Source organism: Heptranchias perlo, chromosome 2, assembly GCF_035084215.1.
Source record: "Heptranchias perlo isolate sHepPer1 chromosome 2, sHepPer1.hap1, whole genome shotgun sequence".
Taxonomy (NCBI): Eukaryota; Metazoa; Chordata; class Chondrichthyes; order Hexanchiformes; family Hexanchidae; genus Heptranchias; species Heptranchias perlo.
In genome coordinates, this window is record NC_090326.1 from 78,260,346 (window position 1) to 78,275,155 (window position 14,810).

The 14,810-nt window shown below is 40.3% G+C and overlaps 1 protein-coding gene across 1 annotated transcript in view; it reads right to left on the bottom strand.

Moving 5' to 3' along the window:
* LOC137333814 (serine/threonine-protein kinase 31-like) overlaps positions 1–14,810 on the bottom strand; it is a 105,541-nt gene that overhangs the window by 34,679 nt on the left and 56,052 nt on the right. The window contains exons 9-15 of the mRNA XM_067998174.1: positions 13,937–14,061; positions 11,598–11,757; positions 6,436–6,558; positions 2,888–3,067; positions 2,000–2,116; positions 1,132–1,251; positions 352–483 (exon numbers count right to left, since the gene is read on the bottom strand). Coding sequence (XP_067854275.1) covers positions 352–483; positions 1,132–1,251; positions 2,000–2,116; positions 2,888–3,067; positions 6,436–6,558; positions 11,598–11,757; positions 13,937–14,061 — 957 coding nt within the window. The remainder of the gene's footprint in view (positions 1–351; positions 484–1,131; positions 1,252–1,999; positions 2,117–2,887; positions 3,068–6,435; positions 6,559–11,597; positions 11,758–13,936; positions 14,062–14,810) is intronic.

A 14,810-nucleotide genomic window follows, 5' to 3' on the forward strand; every position in this document is an offset into this window, starting at 1 on the left:
AGAATAATACATGGAAGTGTAATTTCATCACAATCTTGAAATCAATTACATTCTGAAATTTATCTCAGCAGATGCTCTGGTCAATTAGAAACCAGACTTACTTCCTTTCTTTTGTCTATTTTTTAAGTGTGACTCCTGACCTCAATTGAGGGTATTTTCTGTACCTCACGCAGGACAACTGGAGGCTAGTTGTCTTCGAAGATGCTCAGGTCAATTAAGACCAGACTGTAATTGTTATAGCTTTTTGAAAAAAGTAGAACATAGAAATTTGCATGCGAGACATCTAAAGTGTGACAGATGCGGATGTGCACTAGACGCAACATTTTACAAGTACTCAGAATTTGTACATACATCTTCCAGATTGTTCTTTTCTACTAGTTTCCACCTCAATTGAGCTTTAAGATTCTTCACTGATTTTTTGATCGACAGCAGATCTCCGATACTGGGATAAGTATTAAGCCATTGTCCAACTTGCTCCTTAAACTACAAAGGGTTGAGGACGAAGGGGGAAAAAAAACAGCAACCCACTAAATAGAGTTTATAGTTCCAAAATATCAAAAATGAAGCTGGTACATTTTCTAATAAACACATCTTGAAAATTGAAACAAACATGAGCAATAGTAAAAGTACAAGTACCATTTGTTACTGGTCTACATTAAAATGTTTATTAGGAATCTCAAACATAAGTCAGGATTGTTCAGATAGGAAAACAAGACGACCAGTATGACTAATTTATTGCATTACTGGAATTTTATCCATCAGGAAGACAGTAAGAAGAATTCACAATTAACACATTGGTTTAAAAAACCCTATACAGTACTGTCACAACAGAAACATGCATGAAATCCAACTGTTATTTATCGAATGTGCACCAACAACTTTACTAGCATGCAGAATGTACAGCAATTGTACATATTACTCCCGCCTTCATGTTTTCAAGGAGCCAATATAAACCTAACGCGAAGTATTCTAAGTGAAATTTATTCATGGATTGAGAAGTAGGAAAGGAAGAAAAGTAGAATTTTAAAAATAACTTAAGTTTTAATGGATTTATTACCAGGTTGGAATACCACTAAAATGGATTTACAAAAAATTGAAAGTCAGGTGTTAAGCATACAACAATAAAGTTACCTGAACACTGGCTGCATATTTATTTTGTAAAATCAAAAGGAGATCCTGTTCCTCATGGATCTTCTGCATCACGTTGTTGAAAGTACTACAGATTATCTTCATATCAGCTTCACCTTTTTGCTTAAAAAAGGGTAAATTAAGTTACCTGCTGTGAATTTACCATATCATGACCAAAATCTCCCCCCCACCCCTTTTCCCCCAAAAGAAATTTAAATTTATACATCTACTTACACACATAATGAATGGCAGATATTAGCCAGTAGGTAGTTACAAAAGAATATTAAACAGTTGCACTAAAGGAGGAATTGGATTGCAGTGAGTTAGGGTACAGCCCTTTCACCTCTGGAATTCTGGTATCAATTCAGCCCAAACTGGCTGGGTGAAAGTCTCCTCTCCAAATGGTCATAAGGGTCCTAAATGAAATGAGATCGAGTGCTCCCAACTCAGGTTCTAGTGGGAGTACATTCCACAGGACAAAACTACCCACAATTCAGCACAAACCAGTAGTCGCACTGAGACAGGTCATGACAATGGTGGGGGTGGGGGGAGTGAAGATACCCTGAATTTCATTTGAGCACATTGCTGGGAGCACATATACACATTTTAAATTTATGCCTAACCAGGAGTGACTGATATCAACAATAAGAACAAAAAAAATTCCCATTCCCAGCACAAAAAATAGTTGTTCTTAGCATATTAATCAAAAATATTTAATTAAAAGGAACACTTGTTGGAAATAGAAAGTTATAAATGGAAACCTACTCTAATAACTAAAAGCAAGTTTAGGAAAAGCAATTGTCTACTTGGTTTTCATATTTTATGTAGTAAAATAAAAACTGGCAAACTATAACACTGGATGAACACTTACTGTGGTTGAAATTTCAAGTTCTTTGCTTACATCGTGTTCAGCTTCATCCAGCATAACATCAACACTTTGGACGACCTCCATTGAGGATAATGAAGTACTGGAGTTCAGGTCAAAAAACTTGAGAAAAAGACAAAAAAGTTACCAGAATACTTGAGCTCACATTACTCCAAAAAGAAGCTTTATAATAATTAACCAGTGAAAAAACATCAGGCAAAGAGTATTTCACATAAAAGATGCAAATTGGACACAAATCATCCACAATTTCTATACAGTAGTCGAAATATGTGGGCAGAATCATTGGCAGTTCCACAGTTCTAATATCTGTAGTTTTAGGAACATAGGAACAGAAATAATCCATTCAGCCCCTCGAGCCTGCTCCACCATTCAATTAGATCATGGCTGATCTGTACCTCAACTCCATATCCCTCAATACCTTTACGAACAAAAATCGATCTATCTGGGTTTTGAATTTTTCAATTGACCTAGCCTCAACAGCTTTTTGACAGAGAATTCCAGATTTCCCCTACACTTTGTGTGAAGATTCGCTTCCTGACATCACCCCTGAACAGCCTAGCTCTAAATTTACGGTTGTGCTCCCTTGTTCTGGACTCACCCACCAAAGGAAATAGTTTCTCTCTATCTACCCTATCAAATCCTTTAATCATCTTAAACAGCTCAATTAGATCACCCCTTAATCTTCTATACTCGAGGGAATACAAGCCTAGGCTATGCAACCTGTCCTCATAATTTAACCCTTATAGCCCCGATATTATTTAAGAGTGTGCAAAACAGCCTAGCACCATTTACAAAATTGTTTTAACGACGCTAAATTTAAAATACAAGTATACAGAATCTTAATCACTGTGAAAAAGTTAACCAGATGTTTACCTTCATAGCTTTGTCGAACCACTCAGACAGCACTCGCAGAGAATTGTCCGTTCTATGCTTAACTTTATTGAACTCCTGTAGTTTACTGTTCCTCCATTCAAAAAACTGATCAAGTACTTCATAAGAGTTGTGTTCCACCTCATAAAGGCCATAAGCAGCTTCCAGTGAACAAGCTAAAGACTAAAGATACATGCACATAAATTATCACATTATGGTTTTGAACAATTAGCTTCACTGCATTATTTTTGTGTAAAAGAGAATGCTGTACTCGTGAAAGTTTTCTGACTGAAGTTATCTGGAAGCAAGAATCAGATTTACACTGTCAAATGAGGCTTAGAATGAAATGTAATCTGAAGCCAGGTTACAGACTACGGGATAATTTTAATTTTCGGCGATAGTGTAAAACTGACTATATCAGATTGGCCGCCCCTCATACATCCCGCCTGATTTTCCTTTCCAGTGAAGTCAATCTATCAACTCCATCTCCCTCCACGGTTGCCGACTGAGGTTGAACCAGACAGTTAATAACGTTGGCGTCCTATTTGATCCTGAGTTGAGCTTCCGACCCCATATCCTCTTCATTACCAAGACCGCCTACTACCAGCTCTGTAACATCGCCCGTCTTTGTCCCTCCTCAGCTCCTCTCCTGCTGAAACCCTCATCCATGGCTTTGTCACCTCTAGACTGGACTATTACAATGCTCTCTGGCCGGCCTCACAACTTGCATCCTCCGTAAACTTGAGCTTGTAAGGAACTATAGATTTAGAAGGTATTTAGGGGAACCAGGCTCAAAAGGGTTAAATAGTCAAGGCTTTGGCTGAAATTGCTGTGTCACCGAATAGACTGCTTTTGATTTAACTTACTGAAGCTGCAGGATGACTAACAGCCATGAGCATCCTGTCATTGTAAACTAAGGGAGGAACATAACAGTATCTCCACTCCTTCAGACATACTGAAATGAAGAAACTAGCTAGAACTCCTGTCATCTTCAAATCCTATAGGGTGACTCATCAACTGCAGGGACTGAGAAACATTGTACTAAGGATAAAGGAGAGATAAGGAGGGCCACAAAGCACTGTCTCATCTGGACAAGTACGTGTTGTCCATATGATTGGGTAAATTAAGGGGAGTATTGGGGAAAATACCTGATTGGATGTATTTTGCCATTCAGGACAAAGCAGCTCGCTTGATTGGCACCCCATCCACCACCGGCGCACTGTAGCTGCACTGTGTACCGTCTACAGGATGCACTGCAGCAACTCACCAAGGCTTCTTCGACAGCGCCTCCTAAATCCACGACCTCTACCACCTAGAAGGACAAGGGCAGCAGACACATGGGAACACCACCACCTGCACATTCCCGACTTGGAAATATATCACCATTCCTTCATTGTTGCTGGGTCAAAATCCTGGAACTCCCTACCTAACAGTACTGTGGGAGAACCTTCACCGTACAGACTGCAGCTGTTCAAGAAGGCGGCTCACCATCACCTTCTCAAGGGCAATTAAGGATGGGCAATAAATGCTGGCCTTGCCAGCAATGCCCACATCCCATGAATGAATAAAAAAAAGTTCCGTTCTTTCTTGTAAGGGTACAAAAGTGAAGGTCTGTAATTGATAGGGTATAGAAGTGAGAGGAACGAGAAGCAGACATACCTCTACCCAGAATGGAACAGGTAATATAATTCTTGTTCTGTACTGCTAGCTTAGCTACTGCTTAGACACTTGCATGCGTTGATCCTTGTGTGAAGTTAATAAAGTATTATATCCAACTGGAGTCAAGTCGAATCATTCTGACAAGCTCATCCAAAACTCTGCTGCCCAGATCCTAACTCGCACCAAGTCCAGTTCACCCATGTACTCGCTGACCTACATTGGCTCCCAGTCCAGAAATGCCTCAATTTTAAAATTCTCATCTTTGTTTTCAAATCCCTCCATGGTCTCGCCCCCTCCCTATCTCTGTAATCACCTCCAGCCCTTCAACCGTTCAAGATCTCTGCGTTCCTCCAAATCTGGCCTCGTGCGCATCTCTGATTTTCATCGCTTCACCATTGGCGGTCGTGCCTTCCGCTGCCTAGGACCTAAGCTCTGGAATTCCCTCCCTATACACCTCTATCCTCTTTTAAGACGGTCTTTAAAACCCACCTCTTTAACCAATATCTCATGTGGCTCGGTGTCAAATTTTGTTTGATAGCGCTCCTGTGAAGCACCTTGGGACATTTTACTATGTTAAAGACGTTATATAAATGCAAGTTGTTGTTGTGTATAACGGGAGGCCGATCCAAAATCACCTGTTTACACTATTGCTGAAAGTTAAAATTACTTTGTATACAAGTCCACCCTGAGTTCGTGTAAATTCTGGAGAGAAAAACTGTAATCTTGTTTTCGGTAAAATGCACAATAATTACTCCCTTCACTCTCTCAGCTGAAGCGGCTTAAATTTATACCCAGTGTAAACTCTATCCAGTGTGTGCTGAATGTTTATCATGTTGTAAATCTTGGTAGCAGTTCATTAATTCTTTAAATTGGTGCTAACAGGGAACAACCATTTTTGCTTTAATAGGAGTCTTATATAAACATTTTCTTGGGAATCTGTACAGAGTTAAATTGAATAATCTTCGTTAAATCACAAAACAACAATCTTATTCATACATTAGAAAGGACAAGAGACAAAATGGCCAGTTTTCTCATCATAGACAATGCATAAAACTAGGCATATCCATATTTTTGCATTTTCTCTCTCCATAATTTTCATTCCTTTCTAATTTCATCTCCCCTTCAAAGTCACAAATCTGTACAGGGTTAGTAACTGGAATCAGGTGGACACTGATCTACTGTACCGCTCCTCCCCCCCACCTCCCCACAATCCCCCCACAAAGCATACACAAAAGAGATCTTGTTTCTCTACCAGAACTTAACTAGGAATATTGTTTTTAATCAGATCCAGTCTGAAGGATAACAGCTCAATTCACATCGATAACTTATTTGAAGAACAAGAAAAAATTGCAGCATGACGGTACTGCAATGAAATTAGAGTGTGTCCCCACAACCCCTGCATGCTGAATTCTCAGTCTTTAACTATGTTGCCTTAGAGAAACCATCAAATTCCCATTAGAGGGTGGAGAAACACGATCAGCTCGTCTCCAGGCCAATCCAACCTCATATTGCTGGTTTAGCAGCTGCACTGGGGGAGGCTGGGGTATCTCATTCCACTTACGCAGGGTAAGCAGTATGGGAAGACTAAGAAAGTGAGGAAATAAAAGGCTGGTCACTTACTGCCTTGCCTTGCAACTATCCTTTGCATTAAAAAAATTATACAAAATTAGTGTAACCTTGCATCATTCATATCTACTTGCAGATCCTGTATACGTTTTCCCACCAAATGTACCGAGGAAATGGCTGTTGCAATAACCACCATTTTCAATAACTGCTAAAATAGCTTTTCAGCACCCACTGAAGTGGTAAATTAGTGCTCAACTGCTGTTGCTTGCCATTAATACCACAGAATTTTATGCTTGGAATCAGCTGAAAACATTAAAAATTCTAACCTTTAGAACATTTACACGATCCCCAATGGGCAACCTGTCTACTTCAGAGATAAACTCTTCTGCAGCAGCATAAAGTGTGTAGCGCACTTCGTTACGCTTGTCAATTAGGCTGTGTACTTCATCCTGAGGGTTGTAATCAAAACATGTCACAAATTATAGTATTGCAGACTATACACAATTACAGCAAATATCCCCATAGAGAGGCTCCTATGTGGACTATCCAATGCAGTTAGAATATTCTGCGTATATAAAAATATAAATACATTAAAAAAAACTGATGCGAGACAGGAAACAGGAGCAGGGCTGCAGGCCTGAGGGGTCTATGGCTACCTCCAATTGGGCCTTCTGGCTGGTGCTCTCCAGCAGCAGCCAGAATGCAGGGGGACCAGAAGATTGTCCTGAGGGATAAGGGAGAGGAGAAAATATTGACCTCACTAGCAAAACAGATTTAGAAGCCACATCAAATTCCAAAGAAGTGCACTGCAATTAAAACTAGAAAGTAATGTTTCGTAAATGGGTTTGCATATGCAAAGCTGCTAATATGGGGCAATCCTATCAATTAGAATCTGATTAAGAGATGCCCAAAAAACAACTGCGAAATAGGTGGAATGACTTATCAGCCTTCCCTGGATTTCTTCACTGCAAGCTGACAGTAGTGTATATTACACTCAACCATTCATTTAGACATCTGTTGCCTAATCACTAAGTTAGCCTTTGATCCTAACACCACAGAAAACAAATAACTGTCAAGACTGCCTAAATTGTGCGGTAAGATGTAACAATTAAGGTTAATGCTAGCATCTACATCATGGAAACAATGTTCTATTCTGACTTTTTCTTCATCCAAACAAAACTAGGAAGCAAACTTAGGTGAATTCTAAGTACTGCCCTCATCACAATGCTAAATCAAATACATCTAGTCTACAATAAAAGCTGGCAGTTCACTAAGCCTGCAAACCAAAACAGTAGTTTTCCATGTAAGAATTTAAATTCTCATCTTTGTAGAGGTTTAAACGGTGGGTATATTAACTCATGAAGAATTAAATTAAGATCCCAAGGGAAGCAGTAACAGCCTAAATAGGTACAATTCCCAAGCTTGGAACATCAACTAATGCTATCCTTCTGCAAATGTGGGAGAACCTTCACCACACGGACTGCAGCGGTTCAAGAAGGCGGCTCACCACCACCTTCTCAAAGGCAATTAGGGACGGGCAATAAATGCTGGCCTTGCCAGTGACGCCCACATCCCATGAATGAATAAATAAAGGTATGAAAAGCTAAAATACTACAATATGAAACCAAACAGAATTAAGTTAAAACCAATGTTGAAAAAATAGTGCTGATAGTCCAGAATGCGCAAAACATCACAGGAAGCAGGATTAACTGACTTGGTAGAATAACGATTGCATAAACTTGTCATTTTGTGTTAAAAGCTCCAATAACAGATGCCCTGAGGGAACTGAACAAGTAATCTAGCACCAGGGATGGGAGACCCAGATATAAAAGTAATTAACTGGAAGGTCTCTGGGTTTGGATGCAATATTTGACTTTGCTTATCTGATATTTGTAAACAATTTTACAACACCAAGTTATAGTCCAGCAATTTTATTTTAAATTCACAAGCTTTCGGAGGCTTCCTCCTTCGTCAGGTGAACGATGTGAAAATGAAATCCTCGAGATGAAATCGCATTTATAATTCACAGAACAATGCTTGGTGAGTACAGACAGTTTTTTCAACTGCCCGTTGCCAAGGCAATCAGTGTGCAGACAGACAGGTGTTACCTGCCAGGTCTCACAGAATATACAAATCACCAAAAAAAAACAACAAACAAAAAAAAACAGAGATAGAGAGGTAGAAACATAGAAAAGACATAGAAAATATCCTTATCTGATATAGTCAAGCACATAGTTTAGATTTTGTGAACAGCTATTGTTTAATTTATGTTGGATAATGAAGCTTTTAAAATTCATAACTGTGACCTTGGTCTCCATCTGAGGAAGAATTAGTTGGGACAAAACACAGCTAATTCAGTATAGCCCTCCACTAGGAAAGCCTCCATTGCATATAATAAAGCAAAAGCAGGAGCATAATTTAGAAAAAGCAACTAAGAATGGCCAACTGAACAGAAGACCAAAAGGTATTAAAGCCCTGAATTTGAGACAGGGGAGAAAAAAATCTAGGCTGCGCTTGCCCATTACGTGGGGACATCCGGACCAACAGTGGGAAGGGCTTGCCCCTTTGAATTTAGTGAGACAAGCTCCATGCCCCTTTCATTTCCAAATGTTTCCTGAGCAGCGAAAACATGTGCAGGGTGGCCACCTGCATTTTATTTGGCTGGAAGCTGCAAAAGTAGGCAGCCCAATTACCATTAAAGGAAAGTTCACTACTATATTTGGGCATTATGATGAAGGAGTGTAGTAGCTGAGAGGAGTTATACTATTGTTTCATAGATAAAATGTGTACAATGAGTTCAGTACATATTCCTTAAAGGTCTTCCTACAGGAGATGCAGTGTGATGCAGTGAGCATGGTGCCAAAGGCCAATGCTCTTGTCAAAGCATAGGTACAAGTTGCATGAATGGAGGTAGCATAGCGAGTGAATGAAGTCTCCCACGTCCATTGCACCTGGGACCACATGCACAAGAATTTCAGGGGCATCATGATCACCAAGGTAAGTGTAACCAACTTTGTATGCATGATTGTTATTCATCCATAGAAGCATGGCTCCAGTGTAGATGATTCTCTCCTGTACTGTCAGAGATAGCATGCTGAGAACATTTACAACACTCCATACAACAGAAGCCAGAGAGCATAATTGTAGTGGATTACAGTAATACTTTGCACATAAGAGTTTGAAGTTCAATCGCCAACAAATACTGCTTACAGAAACACCGTGCTAACTCATTTGCAAAGTCCTGGCACCAGATGATGGTCATCCGGGGCAACTCGGGTAGTTGCTAACATCTTGCTAGATATATTCGGGTTGCAGGGCACAACTTCTTGAGCTGTGACCCAGCAATGCTTAAATAGCTCACCTGCTATGAGGAAATGGTCCAGGCTTTTTTCGGCCACAAATCTGTGAAGGAATTAGCCAGTGTAATTTTGGAAGTATGGTGCTAGTACTCAGCGAGTACTCTCAATTTATTATTATCCTTCCTACAATGACTCACTTTTAATCTTCACAGCAAGGGTTAAACTTGCTAAGCTCGATCATGATGCACAAAATGGCTAATGATCTTAATTCTATTTGAAGGCATTGCTTTGGGGAGTCATTGTATACAACAATAACAACTCGAATTTATATAACAGCTTTAACATAATAAAATGTCCCATTAGGATAGGTGATCAAACGCTTGGTCAAAGAGGTAGATTTTAGGCTGTGCCTTAAAAGGTGGAGAGGTTTGGGGAGGGAATTCCAGAGCTTAAGGCCTAGACCGCTGAAGGCACGGCCGCCAATGATGGGGCAAAAGAAGTGTGGGATGCACAAAAGGCCAGAGTTGGAGGAAAGCAGAGCTCTCGGAGGGTTGTAGGGCTGAAGGAGGTTACAGAGATAGGGAGTGGTGAGGCCATGGAGGGATTTGAACACGATGATGAGAATTTTAAAAACGAGGCATTGGTGGACCGGGAGCTAATGTAGGCCAGCAAGCACAAGGATGATGGGTGAACAGGACTTGGTGCGAGTTAGGATACGAGCAACCGAGTTTTGATCGAGCTCAAGTTTATGAAGGGTGGACGATGCGAAGCCGGCTAGGAGAGCATTGGAATAGTGGAGTCTGGAGGTAACAAAAGCATGGATGAGGGTTGGCAGCAGTAGAAGGGCTGAGGCAGGGGTGAAGACAGGCAATATATACCTTCCTTTTCCATTCTTGTAAGTTTTTTTACAATTTGAGGAAGACAAACAAGTGGCAGCAAGGATCTTGACATTTAGCAGTAGGTTGTGTCAAGCACTGCCCCCCTGCCTCTATCACCCCAGATAATGTAAGTAGACAGTTTTTATGAACCTGCACTGGGTGATTTACAACTCATAAGTGAGGAGGAGCAAGTGAAGATAAAAGGAGAGGAATTGGAAAAATATGACTAGGCTGCAAGCACAAATGATTGATCTTTTTATTTCTTAGTGTGGGCAGTGTTTGTTGGGTATAACCATAGAAAGGTACTAAATACTAATAGTGGGGCAAAAAGATGGTACTTCAACTTCAGTAGAGGAAATGTGTGGCATGTTCCAAGAGGGGGGGGGGGGGGGGGCGGGGAGACAAGAGGGTTTTTTGTAGCAGAAACAAAGTAGGCCATTGGTCAGATGTGTCCGTTCCTGACATCAATTTCCCTTTCAGTAAATCATCTCCCTCCATGGTGACTTCCGACTCTCCTCGTCCTCTTTCTGCGTGCCGACAACCTCATGGGCCTTCTCATCGACCTGCCGCATGCTGATTCCTTTTTGGATGGCAAAATTGTGCAGGGTGCAACAGACTGTGATGATTTGGGAATTTGGTTGCTCTATAGAACAGCACCCCGTCTGAGCAACAAATCAACTGAATCATAGGTTTGGCATCCCTATGATGTGCTCATCAATAATTCAGGTCACAGCATGGGCCTTATTTTATTTATGCTCGACTACTGTGACGGGAATAGTAGCCATGTTTCCCAACATCCATCCGTTCATTTTCTCAAGACCTTCAAATAATGCAGGCACTGTGGATTTCTGCTTAATAAAGGCATCAAGGGCGCTGTCTGGATAAAATGCAGGGGGCAGAACATCAACCAAGTTGTGAAATTCAATGTCGGACCTGATTTAGATTTCGCTTGTCTGTACAGCTGGTGCATTACAAAATTAATGCACCATGAATTGGACGTGCAAGACCAGGGGGTGCAATTTTCCAACCTGGGCCCTTCAGATTGACTAGAAGTTTTATCATTCATAGGTCAGGTCACTGCTGACGGTTTTGTAAGCAAAATACTAAACTAATTTTTCTGAACTATAGTTTTTTAATCCTGCCATTGAGATGTGTCAAATTAAAACATGTGTCAATGAACTGTGGGTTAATTCAGAATATGTTGCAGTGCAAAAGACCAACTGCATATTTTACTGAAGTAGTACATCCACATGGCCCCAAATATCTAGTTACCAAAATAAATCCACTAGTCCAGACATCAGTCCAACTCACCACAGACTTGCATATTTGAAGTGTTTCCTGAGCACAGTTGTATTCATTCCAAGTACTTTCTAGCCTCTTCATTGAGAGTGGTGTGCAAAGACATCCCTCTGTGATCACTTTCACTGCTTCAGAAAGATCATCTCCAAAACGATTCTCATTGAACTCGCTCCTAGAAATTCCAACAAAAAAAAAATTCAGTGCTAAAGAGGAGCGTTCACAACTGACTTGTGCTTTATAGGTGAGGTTTTTTGTAAACCAAAATACATTTTACTTGAACTTTTCATTTTGTTTATCTACTTTGGTGTCAGCCTTGCCTTAGTGGTAGCATTCTCGCCTGAGTCAGAAAGTTGTGGGTTCAAGCCTCAGTCCAGAGACTTGAGTTCATAATCTGGGCTGACACTTTAATGCAGTACCGAGGGAGTGCTGCAATGTCAGAGGTGCTGTCTTTCGGATGAGACATTAAACCGAGGCCCTGTCTGCCCTCTCAGGCAGATATAAAAGATCCCATGGCACTATTTGAAGTAGAATAGGAGAGGTGTTCTGGTCAACACTTATTCCTCAACCATGTCACTAAAGAGATTATCTGGACATTTATTTCATTGCGGTTTGTGCGACCTTGCTGTTTGCAAATTGCCTGTCTCATTTCCCTAGATTACAAGTGACTACACTTCAAAAGTACTTCATTGGCTGGGAAGCACTTTGGGACGTCCTGAGTTCCTGAAAGGCTCTATATCAATGCAACTGGACTCACAACTTTTGCAAAGACATCTTATTAAGCAGGTTGGGGTTAAATAAAACTGATACATTTCACACTGAACACTTGACCAACAGTTCAATGTGTGAAATGCAGGAAGATTAACATAATGAAAATCAGGTTGGGGTCAACTGAACCATTTGACATTGGCACATTTTATTTTGGTACAGTAGGCAGACAATTAGTGGCAGGTGTAATTCAATGTCAGTAAGTGTAAGATGATACATTGTGGTTTAAAAAAAACAGCAGTAAGTATATTCTGAATGGAAGTTGGTTTGGAGCTGTGGAAGAGCTGAGGGATTCAATGGTACAAGTTCTCAGGATATTAAAGGCAGCACCTCAGCTTGATGAGGCCATTAAAAAACTAATAAAATTTTAGGTTTTATCACAACAGGTACAGAACATAAAAGTCAAGAGATAATGATGAGCTTTATAAAACCTTAATAAGATCTGTTAGAGTACTGTATTCAATATTGGGCTTCACATTATAGGAAGAATATTGAGGCTTTAGAGAAGGTACAGTATAGATTCACTAGGATGTTGCCTGGTGTGAGGAAATACAAATACAAAGACAGACTTGAAAAATTGAGGCTTTTTTCATTAGAACAGCACAGCTTATGGGGAAATATGATAGAAGTATTTAAAATTACAAAAGGATGGGACAGGGTAGATATATGCAGACTTTTTCCAGGAGTTCAAGGATCTAGAACGAGGGGCCATAGATACAAGATTAAATATAAGAGATTTAGAACAAAGGGCAGGAGAAACTTCTTTACAGGGAGTTGTGAGTTTGTGGAATTCACTTCCAGGATGAGTGGTTGAGGTAGAAACTATGTCAATTTTCAAGACTAGATTGGACAGATGGATGAAGGAAAAAGGAATATGGGAACAGGGCGAGTAATTTGATTAGAACTATTTACTCCTGTGGAGGGTAAATGCCAAGAAAGACTGGTTGGGCCAAATGGCCTGTTTCAGTGTTGTAACCTTTATGTATTTCTAGTATTTAATTATAGTGGGGAAAACCATTTGTGGAAGGAAACAAAGGAAAAGTATTACAGGACAAAAATTCTGTTTTGTCCTCCGTGTACATCACAGAACACTTGGGATCCTGATCATGCCACAACTGACAGAGCTAGAACAATGTGCCATGCCAACCAAATTTCCTGTTCCAGCTGGTGCCGAGAAAGCCTCAAAAACATGGAAAGGCAGCTCGTGCCAGCAGACCGATCTGCATTCCTGAACTCATTCCCAATAAAATCCTGGCATAACAGCTGTCCCCATTTACAACATGGCTTTTTACCTGTGGTTTGTGAACAGTACTAAATGAGGAAAAGTAAGTGATTTCCATAACTCTGGAACTACAAGAAAATTCCAAAATGGACACTCCACGAATTCTAGGCATATGTTCAGTACATTTTACTTGTCACAATTTATATTGCAATTTTAATTAAATGTCAGTCAAGAATGTTTGACATTGCTAACTGACATCAAATGCTTCATCTATATGATAATGAAATATTACATTAAAACTTCAGATGGCATTACTAAAAATTAACTATAATAAACCGGCCAAGCAAGCAATGCAAACTCTTACCTAACCCATTTGAGCTTTTCAACCTTGCTTGCCAAATATTTGAGCTTCGTTTCAACAGCATGTTTTAGTTCATCTGCTAATTTCAATTCTGCTTCTTGTTGTTGTTTTAATTCTTCTTCCATTTTCTAGGGAACAGAAAAACATAGATAATGACAGCTTTAAATTTCTACACTAACAACCATGGCGCACTTGACTTTTAGCAAAAGAAATTTTCAGTACACGCCTTTCATTTTGTACCTCCTCGTATCCCCATGCCACACACCAACTGCAGCCAACAGCCTGTCAATGGACCTCAGAGCCAGCCATCATTGGGCGTGCAACATCTTTGGAGGAAAACACCTGACCCCAGTTTGACACCTCCAACAGCAACAAAGTTGAGATTGAGAACTAAAATGGTTATCATTCTCAGTAATCTTCAATCAATACATAGAAACGCAGTAGGAAGCCAAGCTTGGAAAACAGAAATGTTCTATAAGTGGCAAGTCTTTTGATCGTTCATTAAAAAACTTCTGGGATTTTTAGGCAGAGATGTATGTTGGGAACTGTAGTTTGCTAACGTTTTGAGTTTCTTCAGATGGCAGTAATAAGCCCCATGAACTCAAGCCTCAGGTGTCTCAGAGAGGCACAGGCCAACAGAAAATGTTGTTAGAATCATAGAATGGTTACAGCTTAGGAGGAGGCCATTCGGCCCATTGAGACTGTGCGGCTCTTTGTAAGAGCAATCCAGTTAGACTCATTCCCCAGCTCTTTCCTCGTAGCCCTGCAAATTTTTTCCCTTCGAGTATTTATCCAATTCCTTTTTGAAAGCCACAACTGAATCTGCTTCCACCACCCTTTCAGGCAGTGCATTCCAGATCATAACTACTCCTGCATA